General features: G+C 29.5%; 1 protein-coding gene across 1 annotated transcript; it reads left to right on the forward strand.

Moving 5' to 3' along the window:
- The first annotated feature begins 9881 nt into the window (after window positions 1-9881).
- Window positions 9882-11356, forward strand: LOC106760951 (two-component response regulator ORR10). Its single transcript, XM_014644400.2, has 4 exons — window positions 9882-10356; window positions 10453-10556; window positions 10651-10728; window positions 10867-11356. Exons 1-4 carry the CDS (start codon window positions 10152-10154, stop codon window positions 11137-11139), a joined length of 660 nt encoding a protein of 219 aa, XP_014499886.1. The 5' UTR covers window positions 9882-10151; the 3' UTR covers window positions 11140-11356.
- The last annotated feature ends 3785 nt before the right edge of the window (window positions 11357-15141 follow it).

Consider the following 15141-nt stretch of genomic DNA (forward strand, 5'->3'; position numbering starts at 1 on the left):
ATATATTATCAGTGTGAGTTTCTTATGTCAATTGCTTTCTGGTTTGTATGGTTGAAGTATCTTCTATGACAGTTTAAATTCTTAAAAGATAATCTTTTAAATGATAAGAACTATTTACAAATAGTTATATATTATCATAATATTCTTCTTATTCACTTATAAGATTGTTTCAAATAGTTTATATCTCCAGAATCTCCTTTGAATGACATAATCAAAGTAAGAATGAAGACAAGACCACTCATGACTCATCCCAAACCATTGGAAAATATAAACATAACAGTAAGAAACATCAGTGTCAACCGTACACATAATAACGTTTCTTATAACTTTGTCTAATTTTCCTTGGTCCATCAATTATGTTTGAAACCAAGTACTCATCTTAAAATGTAGAAACAAGGTTAGAGAGATCGAAACCCTAATAATATATACGAAAGTGATTCTTTGACACACCTAAATATTTTTTATTCATTTTAATATTATTCTTATTTTATTTTAATCTTCTTTTTTTCTTAAAAAATATAAAAATTTATATTTTGTGATCATTTTATTTTTATATTTTATATTGAATGAATGTAAAAGTGTGTTATACGACTCTCTGTATGTGTTTGATAAAAGTTTGAATGTGTGGAGCATGTGCATTGATTATATAATTAGTAAGCACGTGATGTGAACCCAAGGGAATAAAGGTATCACTTGAGTCAGCAAATCTCTTATGGGGATATGGTGGGGGCATAAGAAAGAAACAATGACCTCATCTTCATAATCATATTATTCCTTACTTGCTTCCTTTGCAACTGAAGAATAAAAGGGGTGAAAATTGTAATTTAATGTTTTTATTCTGAATATATACTTGTCCATGTGTTTTTTATATATAGTTTCGAATTTTCATTCAATTAATCTATTTTATGTTTTCAGTGAAATAAATAAGTGGTGTATGCTGTTACAATTTCTTTTTCTTTTAATTTATTTATTTTATAAAAGTAGGGGTGATCACAGGAAACTGTGTCAGAGATGAACATGACCTGATTGAAGTCTCTTCTTTATTTTATCTAGAATAATTAAGGTGTATTAGCTTTCGGAAGCAGTTGATGCAAAAATTTTAACAATTTTATAAAACTTTTATTGATTCATCTATTTCTTATTTTAAGATTAACAAATTAATCTTAGTATTGTCGACAAACGTGTAAAACTTGAACAATTTAGATACAAAGGTTTCTTTAAGTCACTTTTAATGAATCATACACATGTTCTTGTTAGTAGTTATATTTTCCATTATTTCATGAATTATATCTTCCATGTGATTACTGATAAGAACTTCATCTATGCATGAATATCTTTCATCCTTTAGAAATAGAGATAGTATTCAATCTTCTTCTACTTTCCATAAACACCTCCTGCACTTCTTCCTTTATAGAATTATTTTCCACACTGTCCTCTTCATGAACCTGTAAAAAGAAAAGGCTGAAATGTCTCTGTCATGCCTATCTTCATATCTTCCCTTCCTTCAACTTTCCTCTTGGATTCTCATTATGCTTGATGCCCTTTTAATTTATTCAATCTACCAAACTTCATTACACATTTAAAAATAAGGACCTAAATGTAAATCTTACACTAGTTCAGAAAGGGCTTTAGACATTTGTTATTTTGGACTTTTAACGTATGTTATTTTGAGCTTTTAACGTCTATTAACCAACCAACGTCATTACCGGTGACGTCAATGAGATGTCGGATATCCATGTAACAGACGTTTATAATGACGTCAATTAGTGCCATGTCTGACGTGACTAGACGTCGATATAGGCTTAACCCGACGTCTAAAGACACAATATAGACGTCGAAATACACATTAACTTACGTCTAAAAGCACATAAAGACTTCGAACATCTCACTAACCGACGTCTAAGGTCACTATAGACGTCGGTCTTTGCATTAACCGATGTCTAATACAGTCGTTGTGTTTTAGTATAGTTTTGATCCTGTCTTTGGATAGCTTAGTAGCACACTCTGCCTTTGCTAGTTTTCCCCAAAAAAAAACTTGCGTCTTTTGAATTTGTCATGACATTTCAACCCAAAACCGTACCTGGGTTCTTGCTTAGTTCTATTTTCAACCACAAGAGGGACAAATTACGGTGAAACGATAACTAGGCAACGACCTAGGGTCGTTTTTGGGTCGAAACGCCACCAGAAATCCAAAAGACGCCGCTTTTTCTGGGAAGCAGCTAGCAAAGGAAGAATGTGGTACTATGTTACCCCAAGAAAGGAACAAAACTACACTTAAACACAACACAAAGAAAACAAATTTTAATCATTGAACCAGAAGATAATCGATGAAAGACTGAACAAGGTTTAAACGGTAACAATAAAAAAACACAACCTGGGATGCAATGCCGCAAGAGAGAAAAAATGGAGGAGGAAGACGATGATGTTATCAGAAACAATAATGCAATGCCGCAAGAGAGAAAAAGGAGAGGAGCCGCAAGAGAGAAAAAGGAGAGGAGGAAGACGATGATATCAGAAACTGTAATGTCGCAAAGAGTCTGTGGTTTATTTAACATGAAATGGGGCGTCGGTTGCTACAGAAACCGGCTTCTATATCACATAGACGTCGGTGATGTAACTAATATGACGTCAAAGATAACTTTTAATCTGACTTTTTGAATGCACATTAGACGTCCAATAGCACGGGAGCCAACGTCTATTGCGCTGAACCGATTGGCGTTTCATTTCGTGTTAGGGAAGTAGACGACAGTTGTCCAAGGTGCCGACGTCTATAACAATATAGACGTCGGGGCTCTGTTATCTGACGTCGAAGTGCCTACGAGTTTGGTGAACATCATTAATTACATGCACATAAACGTTGCCCACCGAGAAATCCGACGTCTATATTGCAGAAATTGATGTCTTCTCGCCTTCCGGACATACCATAGACGTCGGTTTTTTATTACGTGACGTCTAAGCGCTTGGGAATCAGGTGAAGAACATTAATTGCAGGCAAGTAGACGTCAGTCCCCTAGAATAACTAACGCTTGTCTTCTCGCCTACCTCAGGCCATTGGACGTCGGTTTAGGGCAGAACATATGTCTTTCCCTAGAAAGCGACGTCTTGATGACCACCTTATTTACGATAATGCCACCGTTCATTTGTGGGTGACGTTAAACAATGTTTTTCACTAGTGTTACTTTTTATCTCTTAATATAAGTATATTATCTCTTCTTATAATTACTAAAAAAACCAAGTAGCATTTTCATTTATTGCATTATTAATAACAGCTTAAACCAAAAACAAAAGAAAAAGATAAATTTACATAGTTGCCACGAATGGCATAGTGTGAAAGATAAAATAGTGGCATAATTAAATGATTGAAAATCTGAAATTGCAAGTATATAATTAGAGGGAAAAATTATTTTCAACGATGAGCATAATTAAAACAAGATTTGATCCTGTGATTGTTGTGGTCTGTGATGATTCCAATTGAAACGAAGAATAATTAGGTTTTGATTTTGACTTCACAGTCTACTCTCACCCAAAAGATTTTGGAAATATGAAATAGTGAAAGAGATGAGGAGAAATCTCTCTTGTGTTGAATATACACATAGAGTCCTTTATTTATAATAGAAGAAATATGGGTTAAGCCCCAAAATACAAATAAGAAATATAAACAAACTAAATAAAAAATATAAATTATCTAACTAAAGATAAGAGATAAATATAAACTAAATATAATATTTCTAACAGGAAACATGATATATATCTCATAAATTAAGCATTACACACAGAATTAAAAGTTAGAAAAAATAAAAAAATAATTTTAATATTTGATGTGCTTGATCTTGTCTTGAAAATAAGTGCTTCTCTGGCAAATTGGAAAGATGAAATTAAGTTGAATGTGAGATGACAGTGGAAGATTATTATTGTACATAAATAATTAGGAAAATCTGGGCACGTGGTCTGCCCATTAAGGAAAGGTGACACTTGAGTCACCATATCTCTATATTTCGGATCTCAATCTCCTCCATGCCAACAACAACAACTAATAATCACAATTAATATATATAATAAAAATATACATACATAAGAAATATAAATATAGTCCAATACCACCAACTATGTTTTGATCAATAGACAAACACTATGCAAGTTGCACCACCAAAAGACATCCTTCTTTAACTTGTCTAAATTTGTATGCTTTTATATTTGTATTTATCTATTAATTAAGATATCATCTTCAATTGAAATTCTTTTCTGTTTCAAATTGTTATATAATTTAATGTTCAAAATTTAAAAATAAATATTATGATTAATTTAATCCAACTGTATTTAATTTTTTTAACATGTAATGTTTAATTTGTTTATTCTGTTTATCTCATATTTCATTGTAATATAATTAGTAATTTTAGTGACAAAAATTAATTGGTTATTATAGTAACCAATTTATATTTATAAAGCTAAAAATTATTAGTTAATTATAAATAAAAAAAATGTAATTAATTTGTTAATTGATTTTTAAAATTAGTAATTAAAGTTTTGGATATTAAAAGAATTAGTTTGTGAATTCGTCACCAGTTAATTAAAGAGAAATTTAGAAATTAATTCTTTTGGTAACTAAAATCTTGGTAACTAATTTTATAGATCAACTTACAAACAATCATAACTTTTTATTTATAATAGTAGCTATTTTAATAATTAATAATTTTTAATTTTTTAAATTGATATCTAAATTGGTCATTATAATGACTAATTATTTGTTGTCACTAAATTGATTATTATATAGAGATTTTATTGTAATGTTTCAGCTTAGATCTAGAACGGTATTTAATACGTAAAAAAAATTAACATGGTTGGATTAAAAGAACTATATCTACACATTTTTAAAATTTGAGGAGAAAAATGTGTCAAAGTTTGGGATATTAAGGAATTTCAAGTTCAAGTTTAAAAACTAAAAACATATTTAACTCTTATATTTATTTCAGTGTTGAGTAATTTATATATGTTTTGAATCTATGTGTATTTATGATAAAAAACAGAGATTTTTTTTAGCCCAAATATAAAAATGACAAATCTCCTACTCAAATTTTCTCTTTCATTTTCTATATAAATCTTTGCACATTCATCTAATTCATTCACACTCATCTCCTTATTTTGATACACATCTCAATCATTGACACTCGTCTCCTCCATCTACACAAACATTCCTCATGCATACTCTTATTCTCATATTCTTCATTTACATTCATTACCTTTATACATTACATTAATCTCTTTCATCCACACTCATCTCCTTCATCTACTATAATTATTTTTTTCTATTTTTTCATTTGTATTTTACTTTATTGAAGAATAAGTGATGTTTTTTTTTTTTTAAAGTTATTGTAATTAGCATCTGCCAAACCGATGCAAATTTAATTAATGTTAAAAATATTTATAGTTTTAGAGTGACATAAACATACAACTCAAACTCAATTATACTATTGACTAATTAACATTGATTTCTACTAACATCGACCAAAACTCAATGTTAAGTGGATATTTTCATATAGTGATTGGATACATGGAGTTCTCTATCTTTACTTCGAAAAATTGGATAATGCACAACTTTATTAAATAAATATTTTCATAAAAAAGAAGCATTGAAAAAATATTAGTTATTAATGAATTATTTTTTATTAGTAGAAAGACCTAATAAATCAATTACATCCAACTCTTTCTTTTTTTACAGCAAAATCAAATCAATATCTCTTATTTTATGTTAAAGTTAAAGCAAATTCAGGAGTAGAAACTATCTCTATATCATATCTATACTTTCTTTCTGTTTTTATATTTATTATTATCTCTCCTATTTCACTTGGAAGTCCACAAATATCAAAACTCTCTTTTGTTATATAATCCACTTCGTGGGATAATTTTAGGGTTTGTGCCAACACATTCGAGAGGTCCATCAAACCACCCATAACACTAGATGTATTTTTTATTTTCTTTATCAGAAACAATTTTTTATCAACAATAATTAATATATAGCATTAATAAAGAGATTATTTCTGTTTTATGTTCAGAAATTTTACCAATCTTACTTTGATTGTTTTGGATTTTTTTTAAATTAAAATAATCATTAGTACAAACAGCAAGTAATAAACAAAAGATTATACAGGTTTCTAATTTGGAGATACAAAACACATGGCTGTCCCTAGGATAAGGTGGTCCTAGACCTGTCTTTTGGCCATCCTACAAGAAAACATACTATTTGTATTTATATAAATTTTATTATTAGTTATGTGTATTAATAACTCAAGTATTTTTATTTTATTTTTAAATAGAGTTCAAACCCTGCTATATTTTAATTTTCTAGAAGGCTTTAAAAAGCTTTTAGAGAATTGATACTCGTACAACATTTTATATAATATCTGTTTCCTTTTTGTGTGTGTGTTTATGGCTTCCCAACATTATGTATAACATGTAAAAGATGAGCAGAAAGGTGAGATATAAAACATACATTCATACAATGCGGCTGGACGAATAAAATTTCTAAATATTAATTGGTTATTAATTTTACTTAAATAAATTGTCTTTTAATTTACCAAATTTAATATATAATTGGCTACTCACTCTAATAAGGTTTTTTATAGTAAAAAACATAGTATTATTATTAATTTTTTTGTAACTATATTTTATTTCTTATTAGAAGTATTATTGATTTTTTTGAACGAATAATCTCATTAAAATATTTTACTTGTAGTAAGTTATATTTTGATGGGTAATACCCTTATTAGTTTAAAATGAAATATTTCATTTGAGATTTATCTTAAACCTAAAACTATGTTAGAGTTTCCATTTTATCCTAAAATTAGGTGAATTCAATGGTAAGGACACTATGTCCTACAAAGAAATGAAAAAAGAAAGCCTAAAACTATGTTGTGTCCTTCTTCCATTAACTATTTAGTCCTTCTTCTTACCACTTTACATGAATGGTCCACCAAATAGGGAATATTTTGACATTTCTTCATTACTTTTCTTTATCAATTAGGCGTGCACCAATGGCCTTTTCTTATTATCATGGACCCTAATATTAGAGGTGTGGTGACCACTATAGTAGATTCAATCATCTCTAATTGGTGGGACAATAGTGTTTCATACCATCATTCTAGATTGGCCAATGGCCACTTTAAATCCAAAGAATCTAAGTAAATGAGGGTTAATTAAATGAGTTTTCTCTTTTGGAAGGTTGTCATCCAAATTTGTTAACTCATATACTTAACTCCTAAAGTATTTGAAGTTCAATTTTAGGCTTTTAAGAAAAAAAAATTGTTTATATTTCTTTAAATTTAAAATATGTTACTTTTAGTCCTCTAAATAACCTTTTTTAAAAGAATAAAATGGTTTGGATAATGCTTAAAGGACTAACCATCCATATTGAAAACACCTTTTTATCTTGTTTCATATTCAATGTAAAGTAACACGTGTAGCTTATCATTTATATAACTATTTATATTGCAATTAGTTTTAACTTGAATGTTATTGGAATATGGAAACTTTTATCACCTTTTCTTCTTCTTCTTAATCCACTTAACTTACATATTTAAAATAATCATACATCAAATGCATTATCTTTTTCGATTTGTAGCAAGACACATTCTAATTCAAACATTAAATAAAATAAGAAAACAAAGTAAGAAACTTTAGGAACTTATCATTTTGAGATCTATTTTATTTCTCCGTTTTCTTTTAATTAAAAATACTAATTTTTTTTCCTATTTTAAAATTATATATAGTTTTTGTTTTATATGCATTTTTTTTAAATGAATGAAGCGAAAATAATGCATAATTTATAAATAAATATCAGTATATATAAAAAATGGAATAAAAAACGTTTTCTTGAATTAATTAATAAGATATAATTATTTAACGGAAACACCATCATCACCCCAAAGAACTTATTAAGATATATTTTTATATTATCTTATTAAGGTATTAAAATATATTTTGATATTATCTTAAGCGAATTTATTCCTAATTCAATGTAATTATATTTTATAATTATACTTTACTTATATATTATACTTTGATTTTGTTTTTTTTTTATCGATATTCAACTATCATATTAAATTATCTGAAATATAAAAGATTGAAAATAAAATGATCCTTAACACTTTTATAATCTTGTTGTGCTGCAGATTGGATTCAGAATGGAGAAATATATTTAATTTCTAAAACTGTACTCGTTTTTACAAATAGAATCTGGCCAAATATGAATTAAAATACTCTTTGCATCAAAAGATCAGAATGAGAAATATTTGCAATATTTTAATCACTCACATGATCGTGCTCCAATTATAATATTTATCATTTAGAATAATAAACTTTGACTCCTGAAAGAAAATTGGAGATTAGAGAGGCATAATTTGAAAGCCAATTTTATATATATGCCGGTGACAGAACAATTTCTCAGGCAGAAAAGACAAAAGGGTATTCTTTTATATGACAGCATATTTCTAAAAGGAAAATTTTGGAATATTAAAGACTTGTAAGTGGTAACTACCTTTTTTTTTTAATTATTTTAATTAAAGTTTATGTTCCTGTTAAACAAAATAAAAAATGGGAACAAATCATAAAAGAGCATAGAAACTATATGTGAAAATATAAATATAGTTTATGATTGTGTATTCACTCTTTAATTTTGTTATTTTTGGATATTTTACTGGTCATATGAAAAAATATAAGGGATTTTTGGTTTTTTGTTTTATTATGATTTTGATTCTATACGCACAATGTTAAAACCTTAGAGCTTTATCTGATTTTGTATATGGATTAAGATCGATAATGTCTACATATAGTTTATAATCATATCTTTCCCTTTTCCAATGTAAAAAATAGTTTTGCAACATTATTTAATTACAAAATCATTATACAAATTCTAAGATGTTTAAAAGTAATTGCATAAGATTTGTTTATATGAACTTACAAAAAAGAAAAAAGAAAAAAATATAGAAAAAGGAAACATTAAAATCAATTAAAAAAAACAAATATATAAAAATCATCATCCTATGTTAATTTCCTTAAAATATAACTTTAACTTACAACAAACTAGTTTTAGTTTACAGATAAATTTATTTGATATTTATTTTCTTTTCTTTGAAGTGATTATGTGAAGTTCATCCAAACAATTTTTTGGACCATTATATGTTAACAATAATTTTTTTTAACAATTTTTTTACAATAGATTATGTGTCACTATTTTATTGATCTACATATTTGAAATGGACTAACCACGAATTATCACATAAACGATGTAAAAAAGGTGTCAAAAAAAGTTGTTAAAAAGACATTTTCCCAATTTTTTAGTGAAAGGCACCATATATAAAACTCGAAAAATATATCTTTAACAATTTTTTTTTATTACTTTTTTACAATCGTTTTGTGACCGTATGTGATTTATCTGTTTCAAATATACGAACCAATAAAAGAGTGACAGTTGTCAAAAAATTGTTAAAAAAGTTGTTAAAATATCATGGTCGATAAAATTGAGCAAATATGCAAGTGCATGACATAATTTGATTTTTTTTTTTTTTATGATTGAATAAATGAGAATGTTCGAAGAAAGAGCAACAAAGAAGAGTTTGAAAAAATTGTATAAATAATTTAGGTCAATATTGGCTCTTAGAAAAAAGAGCAGAGACAAAAGATTTGATTAGTAAAAAGAAAATTACGTTTTGTTTGTATATATACATATATATTGTAGTGGTACGTGGGTGTGTAATAGTGGTAAGCATGTCATGCACGTGCATGGAATAGAATAGAGTCCACAGGACTCTGAAGAGTGATGAGAAGAATGACGACAACAAGGTTTGATAATTAAGATTAATAGTTTGGTCTGATGAAAGGGTAATGGATTAAGGAGAAGAGAAGAGAACAGTGGCAATAGTTTTTTGTCTTTAACTCTAAGCAAAAGGTTGAAATAGAATAATGAAAAGAATAGTAATAATGAACAAGTCAGATTTTGAGTTTGGTACAATAACAGCACTTTCTTTGCTTGTTTTTCAATTCAAAAATCAACCCAAAAGATCCGCCAGATTCTTGATGAAATCTGTCGGATCTTGCTTTCCAAACTGTCAGATTTCCTTCCTGGATTTTCTATCTTCTTGACCTTTTTAAATCTCTTCATGCCACCCTCTTTCATCACTCTTTTCATCTTTTTCTCTTCTTCTTCTCTTATTCTTCTCCTGTTTTCGCCTGCAACTGCACACATCATTATCATAATAATCATGGGTATGGCTGCAGACGCACAGTTTCATGTTTTGGCTGTCGATGATAGCCTTATCGACAGAATGTTGATTGAGAGACTCCTCAAAACCTCTTCTTTTCATGGTAATTTTGTTATTATTTTCTTGTGTGTTGTCCTCTTTTTTGAAAATTTCAGATGGGGTGAAATCCTATTCATTTTGGTATGTTTTGTGATTACAGTTACTGCTGTGGATTCTGGTAGTAAGGCTTTGAGGTTTCTCGGTTTGGTTGAAGATGAAAAGAGAACTGAAGAGCCTCCCACCATTGCTTTAGAAGCCAATCAGGTTCAGTTTTACTGCAAAAAATTTAAAAAAGATGACACATAGTTAGAATGATTTATGAGATCTAATTAATCCCTTTTGCTTATTGTAATTGCAGGATGTAGAAGTAAACCTGATCATAACTGATTACTGTATGCCAGAAATGACAGGGTATGATCTGCTGAGAAAAATCAAGGTAAAACATGTTTTAATTATGTTAATTAACTCAAATGAGATATTTGTGTAGCTTTAATGATGGCAAATCTGAAACCAATCTTGTGATGTGGATGTTGCTGGAATCTTGTATGAATAACAAAAAGTTATTGATTTGCAGGAATCTAAATCTCTTAAAGACATACCAGTGGTGATTATGTCCTCAGAGAATGTTCCATCAAGGATCAACAGATGCCTAGAAGATGGAGCTGATGAATTCTTTTTGAAACCAGTTCAACAGTCAGATGTAAACAGGCTCAGACCTCATCTGATGAAATCAAAAGTTAAGGATGAAGAAGAGGAACAGATGAATAACAAAAGGAAGGAAACAGCAGAAGAAGAAGAAGAAGAAAAGCATTCCCCAGATAAAAGCAGGACAAAAATGGAGCCTTAAAAACATGATGAAACATCATAGATTGTACCTAAAACATTTACCTCTCCTCTGCCTCACCAACTAACAAGTGAGAAGAGTAGATCGCACCTCAATCATACTAAAGAAATCACTAGTATAGCACCTGACAACAAATTTCATTTTTCATTCAATTTTCTCTGATACATAACTTATACTTTCTTCTCTCTTATGTCTCCAATTCACCACAACATTTCTTCTTTCTGGTATCTTATGTTGGAAGGATTTAAATTTAGCTGAATTCATAATATATAAATATATAAAGTACAGTGTAAATTTTATTTTACAAATCAATTCTACGAATTAGATTTAAAAATCATTTACAAATTGATTCTACGTAGTTGAGTTAGACTTAAAAATCAGTTACACTTAAAAATCAGTTATTGTATCGTATCACAATCAGATTAGAGTCTATAGATAAATTCTTAGATTCTCAAGTCATTACAGTTATTGTTAAAAATATAAAACTGAGTAAAAACTACAAAAATAGGTTGCCAAATCATAATTCAAATCAATCCGAATCTTAGAATTTCAAATCAATACATATAAACTATTTCTTTCAAGCAAACCGTGTTGAATGGCCTGGGTGTATTTTAAAACCAATTAATAAAAAATAACCTATTTAAAACCAATGTGCTAATATTTTAATAATGTTTTTTTTAATTTATTTATAGGTGTAACTTTTTTGCCTGAAAATATTTCACTTTAAATATAAAAGAAATTTATATATAAATTTTCTCATAAAGCTTAAAGAAATGAGAAACATCGTTGTCACTGTGAAGTCTTTCTATAGGATAATGATACTTTGACATCTAGAATGTGACAAATTTTTGACATCGCCACGTGTCATATTCTGGGTGGTCCACATGTTTTAAAAAAGGAAAATGATAGTTTGACACCCTTTGGCTGACAAATTTTTTACACCAATGACGTGTCAGCCTCTCGTTGGTTCATCCTTAAAAAAATAAAAAAAATAAATAAATGACGTGGAAAATGGAGGGCGGTATCAGAAATTGGAACAAATCATTTTCTGAAATTCAAATTCATTCTCAGATCTTGAAAATGAAACCTAGAGAGAGAACGAAACCCTCCCAACGACCAAAGCCCCTTGACAACTCCACCGTCGTTCGCCATTCAATGGCCACCAGAGGTTCACCAAGAGGCGGCGCCGCCGATCATCTTCGCGTCTCTTCCCACCGATCATAAGCAGTCTCACTCTCGCCTCTGTCACACTCACCCACCAGTCACCGTTGTCGCCATTGAAGGAGTTCGGAGTTCACCAGAGGTAATACCGTTCACCGCAACCGTTCCACCGTTAGCTGCTTACGAAGCCAGAAAACGCCATTAGAGGTCGGTTTTCGAAGTTCTTTTCATTTATTTCGCTATTGGTTAGCTTTTGTTCGGTGGGTTTAATTTTTCTAAAACTTTTTTAAGCATTTAGGTTTTGTCTTGATAAAGTTGAATGTTTTTCCGAAGTTTTTGTTGAACATTTGGTTCAAAATGTCCTTCATTAGTGGAAAGTTCAAAATGTCACCACGGAAGTTTAAAATCGCAAACAAACCTGATACTCTGGAACGAGTTCTTTCAACTCATAATAAAGATCCTTCAATAATCCACATAAAAGAAAAATAAAACTTAGTTTAAAATTTATAACCAACTTCACGCTATAATAAACATCAATTAGTCTAAGGTATCCTTCATTCCCAAATTCCAAAGAGAAATTATACTAGAATACCCAATTCCAAACTTCACCACAATAACAGTATTAGCAACACCCTTCTCAGATTAAACACTGTTCAGAGTAAACTTTTCACCAAGCACCAACGACAAAGAGATAAGGATAGAGGAAAAAAGAAAATACAGTGTTACTGGAGCTTGGAGTTTGGAGCCATCTAATTGAATTCGCGAGATTAGATTGTTGACCCTGTCATTCCATTGTAAAAGTTAAAATCAGCAAGTAACATAAACAATAAACAATAAACAAACACAAACAACGCCAAAAACAAAACAGTTAGTTACTGTTTTCCTCAGTTACCACGCGAGAGCGAAGCCGAGAAAGTGCAACTTCTGAAGAATGCCATTTGCACTAGTACAACAACAACCTATACCGGCTTTCAGTGTTGGGAACACATGAAATAAGCACTAAAAATCTTTCACAAAAAATCGGATGAAGCACATGTCGGACGAAATGTTCAACAAAAACTTCGAAAAACATTCAACTTTACCCAGACAAAACCTAAATGCCTAAAAGAGTTTTAGAAAAATTAAACCCACCGAACAAAAGCTAACCAATAGCGAAATAAATGAAAAAAAGCTTTGAAAACCGACCTCCACTGGCGTTTTCTGGCTTCGTAAGCAGCTAACGGTGGAACGGTATTACCTCTGGTGAACTCCGAACTTCTTCAACGGCGACAACGGTGGCTGGTGGGTGAGTGTGACAGAGGCGAGAGTGAGACTGCTTATGATCGGTGAGAAGAGACGCGAAGATGATCGGCGGCGCCGCCTCTTGGTGGACCTCTGGTGGCCGTTGAACGGCGAACGACGGTGGAGTCGTCAATGGGCTTTGGTCGTTGGGAGGGTTTCGTTCTCTCTCTAGGTTTCGTTCTCAAGATCTGAGAATGAATTTGAATTTCGGAAAATGATTCGTTCCAATTTCTGATACCGCCCTCCATTTTCCACGTCATTTATTTATTTTTTTATTTTTTTAAAGATGAACCAATGAGAGGCTGACACGTAATTGATGTCAAAAATTTGTCACCCAAAGGATGTCAATCTATCATTTTCCTTTAAAAAATAAAATGACAGAACATGGATTCAATGTGTAGTGACAGACCTGGTATCAATGTACAAATAACGCAGATTCAAAAATGTTCTTCTCGTGCTAAAAATTAGCCTAAACTACCCACTTATTTGTACATTAATACCAGGTCTTTCACTACACATTGAATCCATGTTCTGTCATTTTATTTTTTAAAACATGTGGACCACCCAGAATGTGACACGTGACGATGTAAAAAATTTGTCACATTATGGATGTCAAAGTATCATTATCCCTTTCTATAATATGTGGTGGTAACGAGTATGAGACAATTATTACCTAAGAATGAACTTTTTTTAATTAAAATATCTGATTATATTTTTATTCCCTATAAAGTAAGTGAGATTTGATTTTGGTTTTATGAGTATCAGAAAATTAACATTTTAGTGTTGGAAAAAGTCTTCCACTATAAATAAATAATGCTTAGGTAAAAGAGATTTGGCATTGATATACATACACTTTATATGTCAACTTTAAGGTTTACTTACGTGGATAAATTTAAATTTTAGGGTTTTATTAATAATTTTGTTTAAATTTTATTTTATTAATTTTAGGTCTAGTAATATTTAATTTGATTTGACAGAGAGATAAAATAAGGATGAGTAGTTATGATTTTCTATTTATCTAGGTAGAATATTATTTTATAATAGAATAAACAGATTTTATTTGTAAGTGAGTTGATATTTTATTATCAGTTTTTAGAGTGTTTCATCCTACACCTCCGAACTCTCATCCTGCACCTTCAAAAATTACCATTTTAACCTTAATCATCATTATTTTAATATTTTCTCTTTCTTCATAAAGTCATTCTGCACCCTCCTCTAACTTTTTCTCTTTCTTATTAAAGTCAACCTACACCCTTCTAACTTTTTCTCTCTCTTATTAAAGTCATCCTATACCATTTTAATAGATTTTAAAATCTATACAGTTTTTTTCTATAAATTTTTTAAATTTCATTTTGAGTTTTAAATTTAATAATTATTTAATTTAATTTAAAATTTTAATATTATTTAATACACGTTTATATCTTAATAATTATTAAAGTATAATTTTTATTCTTATAATAGTTATGTTAAAAAAATAAAAATAAAAGTAACTAAAATAAAAGTAGTAATAATAAATATTAAAAATTTTGTAAATAAAATTATATACAAATTTTTGAAATATGT

Source organism: Vigna radiata, chromosome 5 (assembly GCF_000741045.1).
Source record: "Vigna radiata var. radiata cultivar VC1973A chromosome 5, Vradiata_ver6, whole genome shotgun sequence".
NCBI classification, from domain to species: domain Eukaryota; kingdom Viridiplantae; phylum Streptophyta; class Magnoliopsida; order Fabales; family Fabaceae; genus Vigna; species Vigna radiata.